The 21,802-nt window shown below is 46.0% G+C and overlaps 1 protein-coding gene across 2 annotated transcripts in view; it reads right to left on the bottom strand.

Annotated features, from left to right (window-relative positions):
• Nucleotide 1: 1 nt before the first annotated feature.
• Nucleotides 2-21,802, bottom strand: part of whrnb (whirlin b) — a 27,063-nt gene continuing 5,262 nt past the window's right edge. The window contains exons 2-12 of one of the 2 annotated variants that reach the window (XM_068720830.1): nt 14,730-14,909; nt 13,751-13,876; nt 8,579-8,838; nt 8,244-8,280; nt 7,747-7,932; nt 7,304-7,495; nt 5,781-5,837; nt 4,548-5,268; nt 4,215-4,387; nt 3,822-3,953; nt 2-3,060 (exon numbers count right to left, since the gene is read on the bottom strand). In XM_068720830.1, coding sequence (XP_068576931.1) covers nt 2,884-3,060; nt 3,822-3,953; nt 4,215-4,387; nt 4,548-5,268; nt 5,781-5,837; nt 7,304-7,495; nt 7,747-7,932; nt 8,244-8,280; nt 8,579-8,838; nt 13,751-13,876; nt 14,730-14,909 — 2,241 coding nt within the window. In that variant the 3' untranslated portion in view covers nt 2-2,883. The remainder of the gene's footprint in view (nt 3,061-3,821; nt 3,954-4,214; nt 4,388-4,547; nt 5,269-5,780; nt 5,838-7,303; nt 7,496-7,746; nt 7,933-8,243; nt 8,281-8,578; nt 8,839-13,750; nt 13,877-14,729; nt 14,910-21,802) is intronic. The other variant, XM_068720831.1, reaches the window with a different exon arrangement.

Below are 21,802 nucleotides of genomic sequence, written 5' to 3'. Positions count from 1 at the left end.
GTTTGATCAGACTTCTTTATTGAGTCATCACATTTCTGTTTGGGGATGTTTGGGAGTTTTTCACTGTTTTTGTGGAAAATAAAAAGATATGAGTCAATAGAATAAGGAGTGAGTCGTTGAGGATGTTCTGTGAGGAGATATAGTGGTAGGACAGAGGAAAGGAAACACTAAAGGTGTCAGCAGTTAGGCACAAAGGGTTACATGATTGTATTTAACATGATGCTCTACCCTCTCAGATATACAGTACATCTCTGTAAATAGTTTTCATAAAATATATATATATATATATAATTATTCAACATTTGACAAAAACAAAAGAAAAGAACGTTGTTTCATTTACACATCATTCAATATTCAACACTTCATCCCTGAATCCAGACTCTTCATGTTGCATCCCTCATTCATCTGATCATGAATCATATCACTGTATGATTATTATCATGATCATAATCATACTATCACTGTAGTGGGATTATGTCATCAGAGTAAAAAAATATAGTGTGACCATCATAACCAGCGTGTTCTACTATTGTCTCAAATAACTTGGCTGTCTTGTGGATCATAGCTAAAGTAATGAGAAGAAGAGTTACTAAAATACTAGTAATCCTGTCGAACAAGCTGTCATATAATAACAGTTGTGTTATAGATATTAAAGTACATATAGATCAAATACTAAAGAGACATTTTGGTCACTGAAGGAGGACTTCTGTACACAAAGTGAATTATTTAGTGAATTAAAGAAATGTTTGAATTCTGTAGATCTCTGAATAATGTAACAATGTGTAGTTTTGTTATTAATGCTGTTTGAGATGTGGGATGAGTCATGCATGAATGAGTGGTGGTCAGTCAGCTGTCACAAGTTCACTTCCATGTGAACTCATCAGAGGTTCTGTTCAAGGTTCTGTTCTAATGAAACCTTGACACCGCTCAGTCAAGCTGCCAGTATTCAGTACAGAGGGAAGCTAATATTATGAAATATTAGACTTTTAGTAACGTGAAAAGTACATACAGTAGGCACATTTATCTATTATACAGTTTATATATATATATATATGTATCATCTTTTTGGTTGATATTCATATTTACACTTGAACCACAGGTCTTACTTTTCAATGTGTTCAGTGCATTGACAGAGTTCTACTGTTTATGCTCTTTTTAAAGTCATCCTCTAAATCAATGAGTAGATCAACTTCCTCAGCGTCGCCTCATCAAAGGTCACAGTATTAAGCTGGAGGTCGATGTTAAAAGATGAAGATGAGATCTGAGCTGTGATTCACTCAATGAACACATGAAGAGACTCTTCAGAGCAGCTGGGCCTCCTCAGAACCTCTGAAGAACCACCGACACACAGACCCCTGAAGACTGGAACACAAGAGTCCGCTTTAAATGATGTGGAGTGACCCACATCACCATCAGAACTCCTTCAGAACTCATTCAGAACTCCTTCAGTCCTCATTCAGTCCTCATTCAGTCCTCATTCAGAACTCCTTCAGTCCTCCTTCAGTCCTCATTCACAGTCCTCATTCAGTCCTCCTTCAGTCCTCCTTCAGTCCTCATTCAGTCCTCATTCACAGTCCTCCTTCAGTCCTCCTTCAGTCCTCATTCACAGTACTCCTTCAGTACTCATTCAGAACTCATTCAGAACTCATTCAGTCCTCATTCAGTCCTCATTCAGAACTCATTCAGAACTCCTTCAGTCCTCCTTCAGTCCTCATTCACAGTCCTCATTCAGTCCTCCTTCAGTCCTCCTTCAGTCCTCATTCAGTCCTCATTCACAGTCCTCCTTCAGTCCTCCTTCAGTCCTCATTCACAGTACTCCTTCAGTACTCACTCAGAACTCCTTCAGTCCTCCTTCAGTTCTCATTCACAGTCCTCATTCAGTCCTCCTTCAGTCCTCCTTCAGTCCTCCTTCAGTCCTCATTCACAGTCCTCCTTCAGTCCTCCTTCAGTCCTCCTTCAGTCCTCATTCACAGTCCTCATTCAGTCCTCCTTCAGTCCTCCTTCAGTCCTCCTTCAGTCCTCATTCACAGTCCTCCTTCAGTCCTCCTTCAGTCCTCATTCAGTCCTCATTCACAGTACTCCTTCAGTACTCACTCAGAACTCCTTCAGTCCTCATTCACAGTACTCATTCAGTCCTCCTTCAGGCCTCCTTCAGTCCTCCTTCAGGCCTCCTTCAGTACTCCTTCAGTCCTCCTTCAGTCCTCCTTCAGTCCTCATTCAGTCCTCATTCACAGTCCTCCTTCAGTCCTCCTTCAGTCCTCATTCACAGTCCTCATTCAGTCCTCATTCAGTCCTCATTCACAGTACTCCTTCAGTACTCATTCAGAACTCCTTCAGAACTCCTTCAGTCCTCCCTCAGTCCTCCTTCAGTCCTCATTCACAGTACTCATTCAGTCCTCATTCAGTCCTCATTCACAGTACTCATTCAGTCCTCCTTCAGTCCTCCTTCAGTACTCCTTCAGTCATCATTCAGTCCTCCTTCAGTCCTCCTTCAGTACTCCTTCAGTACTCCTTCAGTCCTCCTTCAGTCCTCCTTCAGTCCTCCTTCAGTCCTCCTTCAGTACTCCTTCAGTACTCCTTCAGTACTCCTTCAGTACTCCTTCAGTACTCATTCACAGTACTCATTCAGTCCTCATTCAGTCCTCATTCAGTCCTCATTCAGTGCTCATTCAGTCCTTCTGTGGAAACAAATGGGTTTGAAGACGAGTGAAACAGAAGAAACAGCATCTAACTCACACAGGACCGATATGGTAAATATTAATGTAATATCCTTTTCTTTTTGAGTAGAGTGCAATAATCAAATGTCTTTTCACCGATCCCATCACAAAGAGGACTTGTGGAGGTGATGCGGTTCCCTCTTTCTTCTTAGAACAAGTCCTCATGCTAGAGTCCCGGCTCCACAACCAGGAACTGGATCTGGTCCTCGTCTTTGGTCTTGAAGGCCTCAGCGATGATCTGAGCAGCGTCCTTGTGCTCCAGACCTCTCAGAGACACGCCGTTGACCTCCAGGATGACCTGACCCACCTTCAGCTGACCACAGTTATGGGCGGAGCCTCCTTTCTGTCAACATGAAGGGAAACAATAATGTGACATCATTTAGGAAGACAGCACCATTTCATGATGTGACTAATGATGTGAACAGTAAACTGTGTCCCTGCTGTCGATCAAACTGGTCAAGACAACTTGATCACACTTTGAGACACGTTAGGGTTGAAGGGTCACCGGGATTTGAATCACTTCCTTTTTGTTCTCGACTGTTTACTGCCTGCGTTCACCAAAGTGAGCAGTGATTTGTGAGCATGGTTTATGTAACAAACACAGAACTCCTCTGCTGTCATTGGTGGCTGTAGGCAAGCCTGATCCTGCTGCAGAGCAGCTCTGGAGCTATCCAGCGGTTTAGGAGCTGTCCGGCACCTTGGAGAGCGTTACGGTGCACAGACCTGAGAGCAGGATCACTGTAGAGCGGAGTGAGGACACTGGAAACGTATTAGATGTGTGAGACATTGTATGAAGCCTTGTGTGTCTCCAAAGGTGTCACATCTCTCCCTCCTGAGATATTGTCCATGAAAACAACCCTGGTCCAGTCCAACACCAACTGTAAGTGTTTGACTCTGTGCCGATTACACAAAGCTCTCCTTTGGGAGGTTCCCTTCACAAGAACCGGATGGCTTATAGCAATTACCTCACATCCCTGTAGTACCCCCCCCCCCCCAAGATAACTAGAGCACACCCTCTGGTCCTCCTTCTTAACAGATGGGAACACAAACCTGGTCTGCCACTTCACAGGCCCCGCCCCCGACCTCCATCTGGCACTTCCTCACCTGAATGGTGACAACGCGTGGCAACGGTTGCCGTGTGTTGGCTCCTCCCTCTATAGCAATGCCAAGGGTGTTGGCATTTTTCGTCACTCGTACCAAAGTAGCTGTGGGAACCGGGACCGGTGAGCCGGTCTGCTGGGACACAAACAGAGAAGCAGTCAGAAGAAAGAGCGACTGAGAGCGATGAACGTCAAGTTGTAGAGATCAGACCTGCAGACACGTCACCTTTTGTCAAAAGTGGAATCAGGGATTCACCGACAACACTTTTTATAGCAATGCTGAACCGAAAATCCAACAAATGAAAGGTTCAAGCTTCATTCTTCACACGACGTCCGTCACCTTACATACAGCTGACTACAGCACACTGACTGCCTCTGATTACACACTCTCACTCACTTGTCTGGTCCCTGGGGGTAGTACACGGGTCCCCGGCTGGTCCAGATTGCCTTGCTGGTTCTTGCTGGGTCGAGGGCTGCCGTCCTTACTGAGGCCTCCTGCCTCGGCTATGTCCACCCCGCTGTCCTCACTCAGAGTCTGTCCGCTGTCTGACAGCTGGGACAGGGTGGACCCTGGAAGAGACGATGTACAAACAATCACTACATACAACAATATATATATATATATATATTATATATTATATATATATATATATATATATATATATATATATACATACACACACACCCACAGCCGAACACAGACACTCTCACAGAGACACACTCTCTGTACCTCTTTGCTGCTGTCTGGAGTCTGCAGACAGCCGGTTCATGTTCGTTATGATCACATTGTGGGTGAAGGCAGGTGAGCAGGGACGGTCTAGACCACAGGGCGGAGCAGGTGTGATGAGGGAGGGGCAGGGGGAGGGGCAGGGAGAGGGGAATGGCGAGAGATGGGGTGATGGATGAGGGGATTGCATGGGAGAGGCTGCCTTGGAAGAGGACGCAGACTTTGACAAGTAGGAGGACTTCTCATAGGAGCTGGATCTGGAAGCGAGTCTGACAGATGCCTCTGGCTTTGCAGAGCTGGAGGAGTCCCGGTGGTGTAGGAAGCCTGGACAGGTGTGGTGTCCTGAACTGGGCTGGCTGTGGTGGGCAGCGTGGTGGTGGAAGTGATGAGCGAAGTGGGGGGGGTTCGGGTGTTCAGACTTAGAGAGTTGAAGGGAACTCTGGCAGGTGTGATGGAGAGCGTTTAGCGAAGCGTGGTGGCTCGCCCCAGAGCACGAGTGATAGGCAGAGACCGGCGAGGGCTGCTGGGTGGTGGGGAGGGCTTTGAGCGACTTGTGGAGGCACTCCTGGAGCAGCCAGGCGGGGCCAGTGAAGAGCAGGCTGGAACGGGGCTGCATCCGCCTAGCTGAAGGCTTCTTCTCCTTCTCCTTAGACGGCTTGGTCTGAGCCTGGAGAAGAACGGTCCTGAAGAACGGAGGAGATCCATCTGCAGCCTGCCTTTCATCCTGTCAATGAAAACAAGGCAACAGTATACATGAGTCCCACATGGAGGGTGGAGCTCCTCTCTCAGAGCCTCATGAGTCTTTACCGTCTTTAAGATCTCAGTCCTGGTTGACGTAGCAAAACCTGGAGCTGTATACGGCATAAAGAGTGGAAGAATAAATATACATTTCTCATTGTGTGCTATATTGACCGAGCAAGCAGGCTTCTCCTGCTGGGTACCGTGCCGGCTGTGCCTACATGTACCATGATGCATTGCACCCGAGCAACGAGTCTGATAAATAAACTAAATGAACTCATTAAATGTCAATAAGGGAAACATTCTTACACAGAAATACAACCATACGCCTTCTGAATTCAGATGTCATCTCTCACACAGAAGAATCTGTGATCTCCTTCAGGGTGTATTTGAACTTTTTTAATTTTAAAAGATGGACACATGTGGAAATCATTCACAGAGACAGTTTACCTGCATATGCATATTGTCATATTAAATAAAACAAAGAAGGACACACACCAGCTCCATGTTCTGGAAGGCATTCGTGTTCTCCTGGTGTGTTTCTGTCCATTCAGTCTGAAAGAAACAGCATGAGGCATTGTGTCACTGTGGGGCTGAATGTGAAATACTGACTCAGTACAGGTAGCGTAAGGAAGCAAAGACGGTTAGACATTAGCATCGTGACATGAAATTAAAAAGCAGTCGACCAATAAGTGAAGAGGAAGGACCAACAATTATCTGATCAAGTAGTCAGCTGTGTGATAACAACCTGAGAATCATGTCTGTTGCTTTGGTTCTGTTATTGACTTTGTCCTCTTCTATCAGACAGTCATCAGTGTTTTCATGCAGCTGAGCGAGCTTTTTTATTCAAATAAAAACACTCACTCAGCTGTGACTACAGTAAGCTAATCATACAGTTATGAAGTGGTGTCGTACGAGGACCTTCTCCATCGTCAGTACCACCACAGTAGATGACGGTCGACACGCTAAATTTACAATACTTGACTGCTTCACCACGTCATCAGACAGCCCTTCACAAAGCGTTCATTCATCCTCTTCAAAGCCGCCGGACGAGAATTCAACAGGAGTTGCTGATCTGCTGTTTCTCATTGCCTTGACCGTATGTTTGTTCACTCAAAATAATTAAATGAAATCTCACAACTGACTCTGAATGACATTAATATTATGCTCTCGTAAGTAAAAGAGAATGACATTATTTGCTGGTTGTCTCTTATATTATATTATGATTTTTTTATTTGTTATGTGAAGGTAGATATGAAGATCGTCAACATGTTGCAGTGTCCTTAGACTTTGTTCATTCCAGAACATAAGTCCTAAATATGTCCCTGATCGCGTCACAGACAGACACGGATTACATGAAGACAATAAGAACAAAGAAGTGGAGCTGTGGCTTCGTGACGATTCCAGTCCGGCCCGCTCTCGTGCGCTACCTGGTAGCTGCCGGTGCAGAACCAGTTGTTGGGATTGAATACATAAGGAGCACCACTGAGAAGCTACAGAACTATAGAAACAAACTGAAAACATCAGGATGCAGAGGAAGCTGCTCAAGCTAGAGTCAAACAGTTGTCAGACTAACGTGCAGTGTCAGGTCTTCTGGACCCACACTGCTGGAGGAAGTGGATCAGAGCAGACCAGCACAATGAGGTCTCTGTGGACTGATGCGGGCCACAGTAAAACATCAATACAGAGGCGCTGACTGTGTCAAAGACTGGAGGAGAGGGAGATACATGACATGTGCAGTGACACACACACACACACACACACACACACACACACACACACACACACACACACACACACACACACACACACACACACACACACACACACACACACACACACACACACACACACCTTCAGTGATCTATGTGGGTCTAAGTGATCTAAGATACGAGCAAAGCTGAAACATGAGAACAGAACATAGACACTGTGCTCATGTACAGGACTGCATGCTTTGATCATATAAACACATACTGCATGTTACATGTCACATGTCTGTGTGTAGTAGATACAGGATCTACCGTAGCAGGGGCGGTGTGGTCCGTGTCGTGGATCACAGAAGTCGAGTGGTTGCAGTGGCCCTGTGGATGCAGCGCTCCCAGGCCCCGGTGCCAGGTCTGGTTGGCCTCCCTCTCACGGTGCAGCACCAGCCTGTCGTACAGCTCCAGGTCCTGGGGAGGAACCAGACTCCTCACCTCAGACAACATGGACAACTGCAGGATTGGAGAAGTGAACACAGAGCTGTGATGAGATCAAGCATGAGAGGAAGCATTTGGTTACAGCTTTAACACCGTTCATAAAGGGTGTCTCATGAGACAGTAGTGCCAACACGTTTCTGTAAAGAAGCCTTGTTCAGGACAGATGAGCTGGTCTTATTATCAGGTTATGTATTCACACATTCTAACACAGTGAGGACTTTATTTTACAAGGTCAAACACAGAGACCAGCTGCAGAGTCGCTGCACCTTTGCATGTGTGTTAAAGAGCTCAAACAGAGCCATGGCCAGTGGCTCCACTTCTATGTGTCCCTCCTGGTACTCCTGCAGGTAGTAGGCCATGGTCTGCCTCTCTGGCTCCGTCAGCAGCATGTAGGCCTGCTGCTCCAGAGACACCTGAGCACCCGGCGGGCCCACACCTCTGAACACTGCTGGCTGGAGGAACAGATGAGAGAAGAGAGGTTCACACACATGTGACTCTTCACATCCAGCAGCATGCAGATAGAAGCAGACCTTCCATCAGCCTTCCTCTCATCCTGTGCAGAAACAGGTGACTGAGCTCAGGGACAATGCACCTGAACGCTGCAGGGCAGTCACAATGTGTTTGCCTTCAGGACTCCATCACTGCTATCTTTCTAAGCTGCTCAGCTTGGAGACAGTTCTTCTCACTGGTAATGACTTTACACAGACGGTTTAACGTGTGAAGAGTCGTGGTATGTATGCACAGGACAGTAATGCACTCTTACCTTTCCTAATACTGGTGTAACTTTGGCTGAGGATGGTCTGCAACAAAGAAGAAAACAAAGCGCAGCATGTTGGAGAAACAAATGATATATATGAACATCAATACCTCTGTCTTTAAAATCCTAATACATTCAGAACGTTAAAGCACAATCTACTGATTTGTTCAGTGATCATTCATTACACTCAGTTCAAATTTAAAGTTTAGTTTGTTCATTCACTGAAAAACTTCCATCCAGCCCTACTTCACACTGACAAAGACGCACAGATCAGTTATCAATGACACTAACTCCAACTCCACTGACAGGCACTGACTTTACATGTAGTAGAATGGACTCACCGTGAACTGCAGATACCGGCACTGACACTGCCTTGGACGCCAGCAGTGACCGTGGGGTTGGTGGCTGTAGCGTTGGTTTCAGCGATGGCCTGACTGCAGATCCACTTGGTCTCATCGACCACCGTGCGTGCATGAGGCAGACGACCGACGCCCCTCACCTTCATCAGCAGGCGGCGTCCTGTTTTGAGGATTTGAACTGCCTCATCGTGGGAGATGGTGAGAAAGCTGTGACCGTTGATTTCCATGATCTGGTCTCCCACCTACAACAGAGCAGTTCAATTAAGAGCAGTTCAATTAAGAGCAGCACTACAGTACCACTACAGCACCATCACAGTACCACCACAGCACCATCACAGTACCACCACAGTACCACCACAGTACCACCACAGTACCACTACAGTACCACCACAGCACCACTACAGCACCACCACAGCACCATCACAGTACCACTACAGCACCATCACAGTACCACTACAGTACCACTACAGTACCATCACAGCACCACTACAGTACCACTACAGCACCACCACAGCACCACTACAGCACCACTACAGTACCACCACAGCACCATCACAGTACCACTACAGCACCATCACAGCACCACTACAGTACCACTACAGCACCACCACAGCACCACTACAGCACCACTACAGTACCACCACAGCATCATCACAGTACCACTACAGCACCACCACAGCACCATCACAGTACCACTACAGCACCACTACAGCACCATCACAGTACCACTACAGCACCATCACAGTACCACTACAGTACCACTACAGCACCACTACAGTACCACTACAGCACCACTACAGTACCACTACAGTACCACCACAGCACCATCACAGTACCACTACAGCACCACCACAGCACCATCACAGTACCACTACAGCACCATCACAGTACCACTACAGCACCATCACAGTACCACTACAGTACCACCACAGTACCACTACAGTACCATCACAGTACCACTACAGTACCACCACAGTACCACTACAGCACCATCACAGTACCACTACAGTACCACCACAGTACCACTACAGTACCATCACAGTACCACCACAGTACCACCACAGTACCACTACAGTACCACCACAGTACCACCACAGTACCACTACAGCACCATCACAGTACCACTACAGTACCACTACAGTACCACTACAGCACCACCACAGTACCACTACAGTACCATCACAGTACCACCACAGTACCACCACAGTACCACCACAGTACCACTACAGCACCACCACAGCACCACCACAGTACCACCACAGTACCACTACAGCACCACCACAGTACCACCACAGCACCATCACAGTACCACTACAGTACCACCACAGCACCATCACAGTACCACTACAGCACCATCACAGTACCACTACAGTACCACTACAGCACCACCACGGTACCACTACAGTACCACTACAGTACCACCACAGCACCATCACAGTACCACTACAGCACCATCACAGTACCACTACAGTACCACCACAGCACCATCACAGTACCACTACAGCACCATCACAGTACCACTACAGTACCACTACAGTACCACTACAGTACCACCACAGCACCACCACAGTACCACTACAGCACCATCACAGTACCACTACAGTACCACCACAGCACCATCACAGTACCACTACAGCACCATCACAGTACCACTACAGTACCACTACAGTACCACTACAGCACCACCACAGTACCACTACAGCACCACCACAGCACCATCACAGTACCACTACAGCACCATCACAGTACCACTACAGTACCACTACAGTACCACAGAGTCAGTGCATAGAGAGGGAACGATTCTCTGTTCCAGAGAGTTACGCATTCTGGCTTCAGACACGGTTGGTATTAATAACAGCGTTCATTAATTAATAGTACATTAACTGGAGAATAGTAGTATCAGTCTAGTTAAATATACAACATAATATAACTACTAATAAACATAAATATGTTGTCTTTGAAAATGTTGGAATCAAAGTTAGTCCAAGTCCTCTAACTTCCATCTAGTAAGTCCTGAGGGCATGCCTTGATGTTACTCCTAATAAGATAATTAGTGATCAGCTGCTGCAGTGCCCAGCCTCCATCTTACTGCCACACACACACACACACACACACACACACACACACACACATGGGAGAAGTTTGCCTTCAGGACTTTCTGCCAGAAAGGACAGATTTGAACCATGAAGCCCTGGAGGCAAACTTCCCCATGTGTGCGGAACGGGGCAGGAGAAGCTAACCTTCCCATGTGGTGCCCTGAATTACAACAACAACGAGTCGGACACACCCAGCTCACGGAGAGGTTTGTAAACCAGCTTGTTTCTTTTAAATCTTAATATAGATTTGGTTTCTCTCAAGCGATAACAGAGACATCCTAAGTACATCCTAAGTCTCTTATTTGTCATTTCCTCGCTCCTCGATTATTGAAGTTGTTCTGCGCCGCCATGTTGACAGCCGTCCCAAAGCTCTTAGCTCTGAGGAGAGAGGAGCGAGGAGCGAGGACGCACAAGAACAGCCTTCCAGGAAGTGTTTTAGCAGCCGACACGCTGTGCACACGGTCTACAGAGAGAAAACGCCTCTACTGTAATGATACCTGTGTCTCTTCATTACTTATTAGTATTATTTGTCATGAATTCCCCTTCATCTCAGTTTGTTTTCATCCTGTCTGTTATTTAACTCTCCTGTCATTCATCACCTGTCATCCTCCTCACCTGGTCCTCCTCGTCTACCTCACCTGCAGCCCATCCCCTCATTAGTCCTCACTACTTAGGTCCACTCACTTGTTCTCTGCTAGATTGTTTCGTGTGTTCTTGTGGTCTCCAGCGTACCTTCATGTTGATCCTGATCCTGTCTGTTGACTCGACCCTGGTTTTTTGTTTGACTGTTTGACTGAACACTAGTACAAAGAACTAGATTTGTATTTTGTCTCTGAGTTGTGCTTTTGGGTTCAAGTATCTGTAATTCTTACAATCATTAGTTACTATTATTAAGTACAGTGATGATTACTGTGTCTTTATGAGTTATTAGTATTATTAGTAGTGCTGGGCAAGTTAACGCGTTAATTAATTAATTGATTGATTGATTGATTGATTGATTGATCAGTAAATCACCAAACCAGCGGTGGAGAAGTCTTCATCACTACGTTGATGCAGCGGTGGAGGAGTCTTCATCACTACGTTGATGCAGCGTGTGGAGGAGTCTTCATCACTACGTTGATGCAGCGTGTGGAGGAGTCTTCATCACTACGTTGATGCAGCGTGTGGAGGAGTCTTCATCACTACGTTGATGCAGCGGTGGAGGAGTCTTCATCACTACGTTGATGCAGCGTGTGGAGGAGTCTTCATCACTACGTTGATGCAGCGGTGGAGGAGTCTTCATCACTACGTTGATGCAGCGTGTTGAGAAGTAGAGATAAACTAAAGACGAGCTAACAGACGCCACAGAGAAGTGAAGAGATACAAACTGCAGGACGACTAGTGTTGAGAAGACGTGGGTCTGAGGAACGTTCTCAGGATCATGAATGACGTCACGTAGGAGCCTCCCTCCAGACGCACCGTCACCAGAAGAACACACGAGTCTATGAAGAGGAGAGGACTACAGAAGAGACGGAGTCTCAACGTATCTATATCTATGACACTTGGAGATCCAGTGTATGTATTTGAATATGTGGATTTCACCCTCTCTGCTCTCTCCATTGTTCCTGCTCTCACAACGTCTTTCACAGCATGAGCAGCCAACCCTTCAAGTCCATCTCTCTGTGAAAGAACTTGATAAATGTCACACTGCATCTGTCAAGGGACGACACTTGAATGTGTAGAATGCCTAAAATAACTTCTGCCTCTTTTGATGTACTCTCTCTATGTAAGGCTGTTTCTTTCCAGGTGTCTCAATGGGTTTTGGCATTTTATTTTCATTCCCACGTAGGACACAGTGTGATATTATCATGAAAGCCACACTGAGGACTCAGTCATCTTGTTCACAGATAGGAAACACTGGCTGCTGTTCTTCTTCCCTCAGGCCGGTTGAACAGAACAGCAGAGTGAGAGTGGCCTGCTTGTTGATGCAGAAAGCTGACCTGAAAACACGCAGCACACATTCAGTGTGGCTGATAAAGCATTTTTTGTAGACCTGTGAATTCATCTGGCTGAATGAACTGTAAGGCAGGTAGCAGATGTTAGCGCCGACAGCAGCTCGAGCTGTCTAACACTCAGTAGGTGACCAGAATGGTACCAGGTTCATCAGAATCCACGTCAGATGTTAGAACATTGAGAGAAATCTTCCTGTCAACAACTCATTAAATCTAGGACAAAGATTTAAAGGGCCAGCCCAGAGTTTGTTCATGTTTCAGGTTGTTTGACTACCTAACATTTAAATGACTCCGACATTTTAATTCCATTTGTTAGTCGGCAATCTGTCACATTAACCATTATGTCTGCAACGCATTTCAGTGTTTACCCTACCATTATATTAGGGGACACGTGCACACACACACACACACACACACACACACACACACACACACACACACACACACACACACACACACACACACACACACACACACTGAAGCTGCAGTCAGAGGAGCAGACTCTGTCTATTGGACTTAGATATAATGGCAGAGGAACCTTCTGTTTCTACATAATAGCTCTAGGTTTATTTTTACCTCTGTGTTCAGCTGTGTTGTCCTTGTGTTTAGCTGTATGATTATTAATATCTTCTTGTAGATTGTTCTTGGAACAGGACACAAGAGGAACCTCACAACTGGTCAATAATTCCTCGTATGTTTACACACACTTGACCAATGATTCTCAACATGACTCTGATTTGAGTTCTAGTCAGCATTAGTTCCTCACATGCACTGTCGTGAATCAAACACTTTAAAGTACATCTGTAGTTTAATGGAATATAAGGGAGCATTCTACAGGAAGCATTGATCGGTTGGGCTATGGGAACGTTTGAGTTGATGTAGGAATGTTCTGACCAAACATGCCGGGGAGACAATAAGTGAAACCTAGAATAATGTGTTCTTATAGATAACCTCAGGTGATGATACTCTGCCACCGTCTCACAGATAAAGAATTCTCATTGATGCACACGGAGGAACGGTTGTGTGGTGTAATGTAGCAATGCTATTCAAAGGTTGAGTTGAGGTACCTGTAGTGCACCAGCATCTGCAGCAGATCCAGGGTCCACTCCAGTGATGTAGATCCCCAGTCCATACTCAGCACCACCTCTGATCATTAGGCCCAGAGAGCGACCACCGTCCATATCTAGATTTGCCTACAGAGAAGAAGTGACATTCAGAAGTGTGGAATTGAGTCAAGATGCATCGAGATGTGTCGGTAACGATCAATGCACTTTGGTGTCTCTATTTCTGTACGGTCTGTCCACCGCCCGACGATGTCCCCCCCCCCCCCCCATTCTAATGTAGAATTTTTATGATTTAATGAATAAATTAGAATACAAAGTGTTTAATTATAACAAATAATCTACAAAGAACATGCAACCTGTTAAGGTTCCAGAAGGGGAGATGTGGCAGCTCGTACAGGACTCGGCCAGCTTTACCTTTCACTCTTGACCAAGTCATTAAAAGACGTTTTAACAGATCCTGATCCAGTGTCAACGACATCTTTACCAAAGGTCTCAGCTGGATCTGCTACTGTTGGCTGCTCTGGACAACTGACTATTCTACTATAAACTTCAGTCGTGGTGTGCAATAACATTTTAAACAAATCAGGTGCTTTTTAACAGCAGTATTCTTTACACAGTAGCAGTTACCGCTCACTGCGGCTCTTGTGTTAAAAATGTCCTCTTAATAATAAACAAAAAACTGCGTTAATGCACAATAAAATAATTGTCGGCGTTAATTAATTAACGTGTTAACGCAATAATAACGCGTTAACTTGCCCAGCCCTAATAAAAATATGTCAAATGAAGTGTTCAGTGGTGGTAATGTCCAGAAAGAGCTTCAAGACATACAAACACTGGTGGTTAGTCAAAATGTAACCACACCATCGATAGTTTGACTTCAGAAACTGGAGCTATAGAAAGGCAAGTCCATTTACTTTAACCATTTATTACAACTGTGTTTGTTCTCTTGAACACCCAGCAGACAGACACAGATGGTTCTTACCGTCCTCTCCTCCATGCCGTGTCCCAGCCTCTGGTCGGCCTCCTGAAGGTCGTCAGGTGGCGGGGAAACGCTCCGGCCCTCGGGGTCCACCCAGCTGTACACCTGGTTGGTGATGTAGCCTCCAGGGATCCGACCCACAGAACACACTGAAATAGCCAGCTTCTTGCATCCCTTCAGCACCTGCATCACAAGAGGAGGGTGAGGTTGTGAAAGTGCCGATTAGATACCGGTGTGTAAGTGATAAGCTGAGTGTCTCACGGTGTGGAGTTGACTACCGGTACTCAGTGTTGGTATCAGTGCATCTCTACTGTTGAACTGTGTATCAAAAGAAATTGAGAGCGCTTATTGAACTTGATGTATCGTAAACATATGTTTGTTCTATTTCTTCTGTGTTTGGGGAATGAATTGACCTCCATACTGCCTGCAGTCAGGGTAAAAGTTATAAACATGCTAATTGCAGCATGACAGTCAGATGCAGGACACACCCAGCAACCATCCCATCATCAGCTGGTCCAGACTAGCAGACAGACAATACCTGCTGCCACGGTCCTCTGCCAGCAGACTTGACTATTGCTCTTCTTTGAAGTGAAATCACTGAAGCTCCTTTGCCTTGTGCATCTGCTGTCACATCAATTCTATGTTTTATGAGAGAAAGACAGAATTAGCTTAGGCTCTGAGGCCACAGCACTGACTCTCACTGTGACTCACAGAGAGAGTCAGACAACCACCGCAGCAAACATCAGCAGTCAGGTCTTACATGGATGAGGTTCCTCCATACATGAAAGTACGCTGAAAACAAAAGGTGTGATGGATTGTTTGATTAAAAGAGTTATCACTGCATAACAACCTGAAGTACGACCTGTATGCAGTCTTAAAAGCGGGGTTGGACATCTTTACCGTCTTGTAAAAAGCCAGCCCTGCCAACTCTTTTCCAATCAAAGCAGCTTGAGCTCAAAACGTCACTAAATATAGCAAGAAACACTGACAGCCCGTCCCTTTAGGCCCGCCTCCAAACACACTCATCCAAAAATATCATAGTGAACATGAACAGCTGATGAGAAAAAGCTTGTGGAAGACTCTGGTGATGAACAATGAGTGAACGGGCAGAGGGCACACAGGTAGACAGGTAGACAGGTAGGTAGACAGGTAGACAGGTAGAGAGGTAGACAGGTAGGTAGGTAGACAGGTAGACAGGCAGGTAGGTAGACAGGTAGACAGGTAGACAGGTAGGTAGACAGGTAGACAGGTAGAGAGGTAGACAGGCAGGTAGGTAGACAGGTAGACAGGTAGACAAGTAGAGAGGTAGACAGGCAGGAAGGTAGACAGGTAGACAGGTAGACAGGTAGACAGGTAGGCAGGTAGACAGGTAGACAGGTAGGTAGACAGGTAGGTAGGTAGACAGGTAGACAGGTAGGTAGGTAGACACGTAGACAGGTAGGTAGGTAGACAAGTAGACAGGTAGGTAGGTAGACAGGTAGGTAGGTAGACAGGCAGGTAGGTAGACAGGTAGACAGGTAGGCAGGTAGACAGGTAGGTAGGTAGACAGGTAGACAGGTAGGTAGGTAGACAGGTAGACAGGTAGGTAGGTAGACAGGCAGGTAGGTAGACAGGTAGGTAGACAGGTACAAAATAGAGACCTGGAGGCTTTAAAACAGTCCACTAACAGGTGACACCACAGTGCCTTCTTGTATCAAGCCTACGGTTCCATCTTGTGAACCTCATCACATCCAGACACGCTGGCTGGATCTCTAAAGAGAGAGGCTGCATTAGGATGTGTGCCTTGTTTCCACACAGATGTGCTGTAGCTGAGCATCCGGGCCTCCAGCGCTGCACAGAATACGAATGGATGAGGGGTGAGGTGAGATTCACACCTCACCCCTCATCAACAACAAACAGCAGAAGACGGGAGGCCTTCACCCGGACTCAGGGAAGTCTTCCTCCTCCTCGGTTGCTTCCAAACGTTTCTATGTGATCTCTCTTCTGTGCTTTTTGTGGACCTTCTTTAACGTCACATTGGTGAACTTTGATGTGATCAAAGAACTCGTCTCCCTCCCTCCCGTCTCTCCCTGCGCCCCTGAGATGCTGTCTGGTGGATTGCTGGTGTTCTCTTTAATTCAAACAACTACTGCTCTAGATTAAAATGCAAATCAGATTATTTTAGGTGTCCCCAGGGTTAGCTCAGAGCGCTCCCTTTTCATGCACCCTTAAGTCTACACCCTTTTCTTAAGCCTACACCCTTCTCATTTCCTTAAGCCTACACCCTTCTTTAAAGCTCTGTTTCAGACGAGCCTTGAGGAAACAGGTTGCTTGACTCAGGTGGAATGTGTTATGATGTCGCTGCTATGCCTTGTGTTGTGTTGCCTGACTGTCCAGTTTTTATATGAAAGTGCTTCTGCTGCAGTCTTTACCAGGGCGCTCTTGTATCTCAATGGGACCATCCCGGCTAATTAAAGGATGAATTCATTAATAACAGACAGTATTTTTTTCTCATGCATTTGTAGAGACCAAGCTGGAGCTGAAAGGAGAGTGAATAGAGTCGCCAGGTGAACACAAGCGTGACTTTAAAATGAGTTTTAAGATGATGATATATAACATGGTGTCTACAGCTGGTTCTGCCCAAATGATCACTGCTGCTGTAAAGAACACTCATCGTTTGGATAAACTAGACTAGTTATCTACTCAGGGTTTTTTTCAAGATCATGAAAATGATCATCATATAATGTCATTTGTATTACTGCTTCATCCAGAGCTCTTGTTAGTTGTAAAAGTTGAATAAAAGGAGGTAAAGTCCTGTCCTTCAGTTTGCCAGTTAGCTGATGTGCCTTTCATAATCGTATGGTGCTGTGGCTCCAGCTGCACCATCTATGGCAGAAATTAGACCAGTTGTGAATCATGTGTGTTTTGCTCAGGTGTGGAGTTACGCACTGTTCATCAACCCCACTCCAGCTACAACAGCCTGTCCTGCACTGTCCCCGACACACACAGGACAGACGGGCCGGCCTCTAGCACGCTAACGCTAGCTGGACACCAACGCGCTCTCCCAGGAAACAGGGTTCACTTCAGGTCGTCTGAGCAGCCTGGGCCAGTGTAGAGATTCATCGTAATAAGCAACAAAAAAAGATTTGCTCCAAATTGAAATATCCATCTTGTGAAAATGTGACACCTACTTTCCAAAAGCATTTAAATTGAATGTCCTTCAAAGGACAGTTGGCAATATATTTGGTGGACACAGTTGCAGCATTTGCATTGATGGAAGCAATATCACGTTACGTTAAGGCAACCAACATTAGTTAGGTTTAGGAAAAGCATCATGGTTGTAAACTTAGGTTGAGACAACTAAACAAACGTCTCTGTACTTTGGGACATAGCACCGCTCTGACCGTCATGTGGATGTGTTAAATTCATGCGTCCATCACGATAAACATCCTAATTGACTTTCCGTCGGCTTCATGTTGTGGTGCCAACGACCCATCAGAACCCGTCATGCCTCCGTACCGTACGGCAGTGTGCAGAGCTAGACTCCTCCCTACATGTGAAACGAAGCAGCTGGGGAAGGTGGATGAGACGGTGAGTGAGTAATACCTTCCAGCTCGCTGAACCACTACTGCTGAGGGGCTCTTGAGCAACGTGACACATGTGTTTACACTTAAAGGCTCACAGTCCAGCAGCAGTGAGTGGTCATACTGGTCCACTGCCAGCACAGAATAGAGAAGTAGAGCCCTGTTGTCTCAACACATCACGCAGACATGAGATTGTTCCTGACTCGAGTCCACACGGGGACACTCATCCTTGTTTCTGTCCTCTCATCCTGATAGCTGCAGAGCTTTATTTACCCTCTAACTGTCAGCATGCTGCAGCAAGGCTGTTTACCAGGCCTCACAGACGGAGCCACACTCACTGCTGCTGGCATCACAACACACAGTTTTTACTATTTCATCTGAGCTACAGTACAGTTCAGACGGTTTGGTCTCCAACCTGGTGGAAAAAGACTTCTGATATTAAGCATTAAGCTGACAATCAATTATCTCTATTATCGTTTTTTTTGGAAGTCAATTGTTATTGCATTGAGTGCATGAATTTCTCAGTGACCTGAATGTTACCTGACTCAGCACTCTTTGTACCAGGCCTCTCACTGCACTCAGTCCTCAGCCTCCCATCCACAGGGAGAAGGATTCACATGGTTCCAGAACACTAAGTAGACTTCTCCAGCCTGGAGACACAGTCCCACAAACACCATTTAAACAGAGTGAAGGGGACACAAGCAGGGAACAGAATCTGTAAACTACCTGTACGTGTGTGTGTGTGTGTGTGTGTGTGTGTGTGTGTAATATACTGTAGAACCTTCTGGGAACAACTGTGGAAACTGTGTTTACTTGTTTTCCTCGTGTTTCCTTCCTGCTTCTTACTCTGCTTACGCTGTCCTTGACTTTCAAATTTGAATCTATTTCAAATGTGTTATGATTATTGTGACAGTCACAGTACACATCCTATTATAGCACTGACCCTGTGTAACCTCCTAACAATGAATACAACAGAGGACAGAGGACGTCCTATGTGCACAGGTTGTAAAGCCCTCTGAGGCAAGTTTCTGATGTTTTGTCTTTACAACATAAGTTGAAGTGAAGAGGTTGTATGGGGTCAGATCAGTCTCAATATGAATGAATGCACACAAACAGCACACTTAAAGACCCAGCAGTAAAATACGTCCTCTACCCAATTACAGCCCCGACTCAACAGATTCCACTAAAAAAGGCTGACCCAGATAAACATAGGGAGCAATGTCTGCAACTAGAGCTTCACTAACAAATGACAGAAATGCTCTATGACAAAGAGATCCTCCGCAGGCGGGTCCATTGACTTTATTCAGCTTTCATCCCAACAGGGAATTAGAGGTGGAGGCAGAAGTAGCTGCTTTCTATTCTGGGACCAACATCTCTGCAGGCTAAGAGCCATTCAGAGCTGGAGAGAGGCAGAGATCAGCGCTGCAGCTGGCAGAGAACAGTGACACTCAAGAGCAATTTGCGCTATATATGCATTCCCATGGGGATTGAGTCGGGATGGAGTGGGTGGAAGAGGAGCTCTCAGCGGGTCCTGCGTGGGGCATGGTGGGTGGGAGTATGAGGAGAGAGAGGGAGGGAATGTGTGCTGTGTTGAAGACAGTGGAGAGGTTTATTTTGATGCTGGAGGCAAAGTGATCTACGGGACAAGAGGGCAGTACAGATGTCAGCGCTGGTTCCTTCTACAGGGCCTCTCTGAGTGCTCTTCAGTGGGCCTGAACCTCAACCTATGAGCACTGTTTGGTGCTCAAGTTTATTCTCTGCTCTGACTCGTCCACATTGGTCCACATGATCTGAAGTGTGTTTGCCTCACTAAACCTGGAGAGAACAACAAGCCCAGTTTAAAGCTCCTCCTTCTTCTAATGCTCTATTCATGTTGTATCAGACTTAGACTCATCAGCCAGTCTCCAAACGCTCCAGTAGAGATTGAAGACAACGTCCAGAGAAGGTACGCACATGTTCGGTTAGCTACACCCTGTGACCCGGACAGCTGTTTATGTCTACTACTCACACACTAACACAACATGGCGGCAGCGTCAGCTGTAGCAGCTCGGTAGCATGCTAGCTGGTTTAGCATGGTTAGTCGGGTTAATCAGGCTCAATGGCCACTGGACAAAGAGTCGTGTCGGTCTGTACACCGACACTGTTAGACTGAAGTCTGTATCTGTGGATATCATTTACACATATAAGTGTATATCACTTCATTTATGAGAGCATCCCCCAAATGTGTCACTGAGCGGGACAGAGGAGCTAATGCTAAAGAGAACCACTACGTATATGTGACCACGCTTAATAGCACACAATACAGATCATAAGTTCAAGCCCAGTTCAGTAATGATCAACAAGTCAGAACCAGAACACATGATTGATCCCCCGGGTTACATTAACATGATATAATAAGATGAAATAACACAAGATAGAACTGTATTCATCTTTAAGAACAAGAACAAGATGTGTGTCATAAGGAACGAGAGAGTGATAAGTAATATTGACATCAGTGCAAATAAGAGTGAGATAAATAAGAGTAAAAATATAAAATGTTTAAGACGTAATACTAACAACAGCGCTTAAGAGAAGCTGACATAGAAAAGTGGTATTATGCAAGTTATTAAGAGTAATATTTGCAATGATATTGAAGAGTAATATAATATAATACATAAGGACAGGAGGACCGAAGACAGGAGAAAAGAGGACAGGAGAACAGAGGACTGGAGAGCAGGAGGGTTGAAGACAGAGGACAAGAGGTTTGGTTTTCAAAGTCCGAGAACAGAGGACAGGAGGACAGAGGACATGAGAACAGGAGGACAGAGGACAGGAGGACAGAGGACATGAGAACAGTAGAACAGAGGACAGAGGACAGGAGGACAGGAGGACAGAGGACATGAGAACAGGAGGACAGAGGACATGAGAACAGGAGGACAGAGGACAGAGGTCAGGAGAACAGGAGGACAGAGGTCAGGAGGTTTGGTTTTCAAAGTCCCTTTTTTGAACCATTGCAGGGAGAAACCAGATCACTGTCACGTCATCAGTTCAGCCTGAAAGTAAAAGTGATCAGAAATGAACAATCAACGCTCCATCAAACCTCCATCACTCTGAGTCTGGTTCATACAGGTCAGACTAACACCTTCCAGGTGAGCTCACCAGCCTTACAGCTTGAAACCTCTCAGTGCCCCAAAAAACTCCCAGAACATTCGGCTTTCTTTAGTCCACTAGACTGGGAAGACTGGGAAGACTGGGAAGACTGGGAGGACTGGGCCTGATGAAGATAAGAACCCACTGAGCCGACCTGTCGACCTGCATAGCAAGAGGGAAACACAGTTCTGGCAGCTGACCTGCATACTGTCTGTATGTAAACATATTCATGTTCACATATAGAGGTAAACACAAGTGATGTCATTCTGTGTGTGTGTGTGTGTGTGTGTGTGTGTGTGTGTGTGTGTGTGTGTGTGTGTGTGTGTGTGTGTGTGGAGGAAGTATATTGAGTTGAATTGACTGTCGCCTCAAATCTCCTGTGCC

The sequence above is a fragment of the Cebidichthys violaceus genome, unplaced genomic scaffold, assembly GCF_023349555.1.
Source record: "Cebidichthys violaceus isolate CVI_PGR_0920_01 unplaced genomic scaffold, fCebVio1.0.p SCAF_26, whole genome shotgun sequence".
Classification (NCBI taxonomy): domain Eukaryota; kingdom Metazoa; phylum Chordata; class Actinopteri; order Perciformes; family Stichaeidae; genus Cebidichthys; species Cebidichthys violaceus.
Note: the sequence above shows the minus strand (reverse complement) of the source record. Positions and strands in the feature narration are given on the sequence as shown.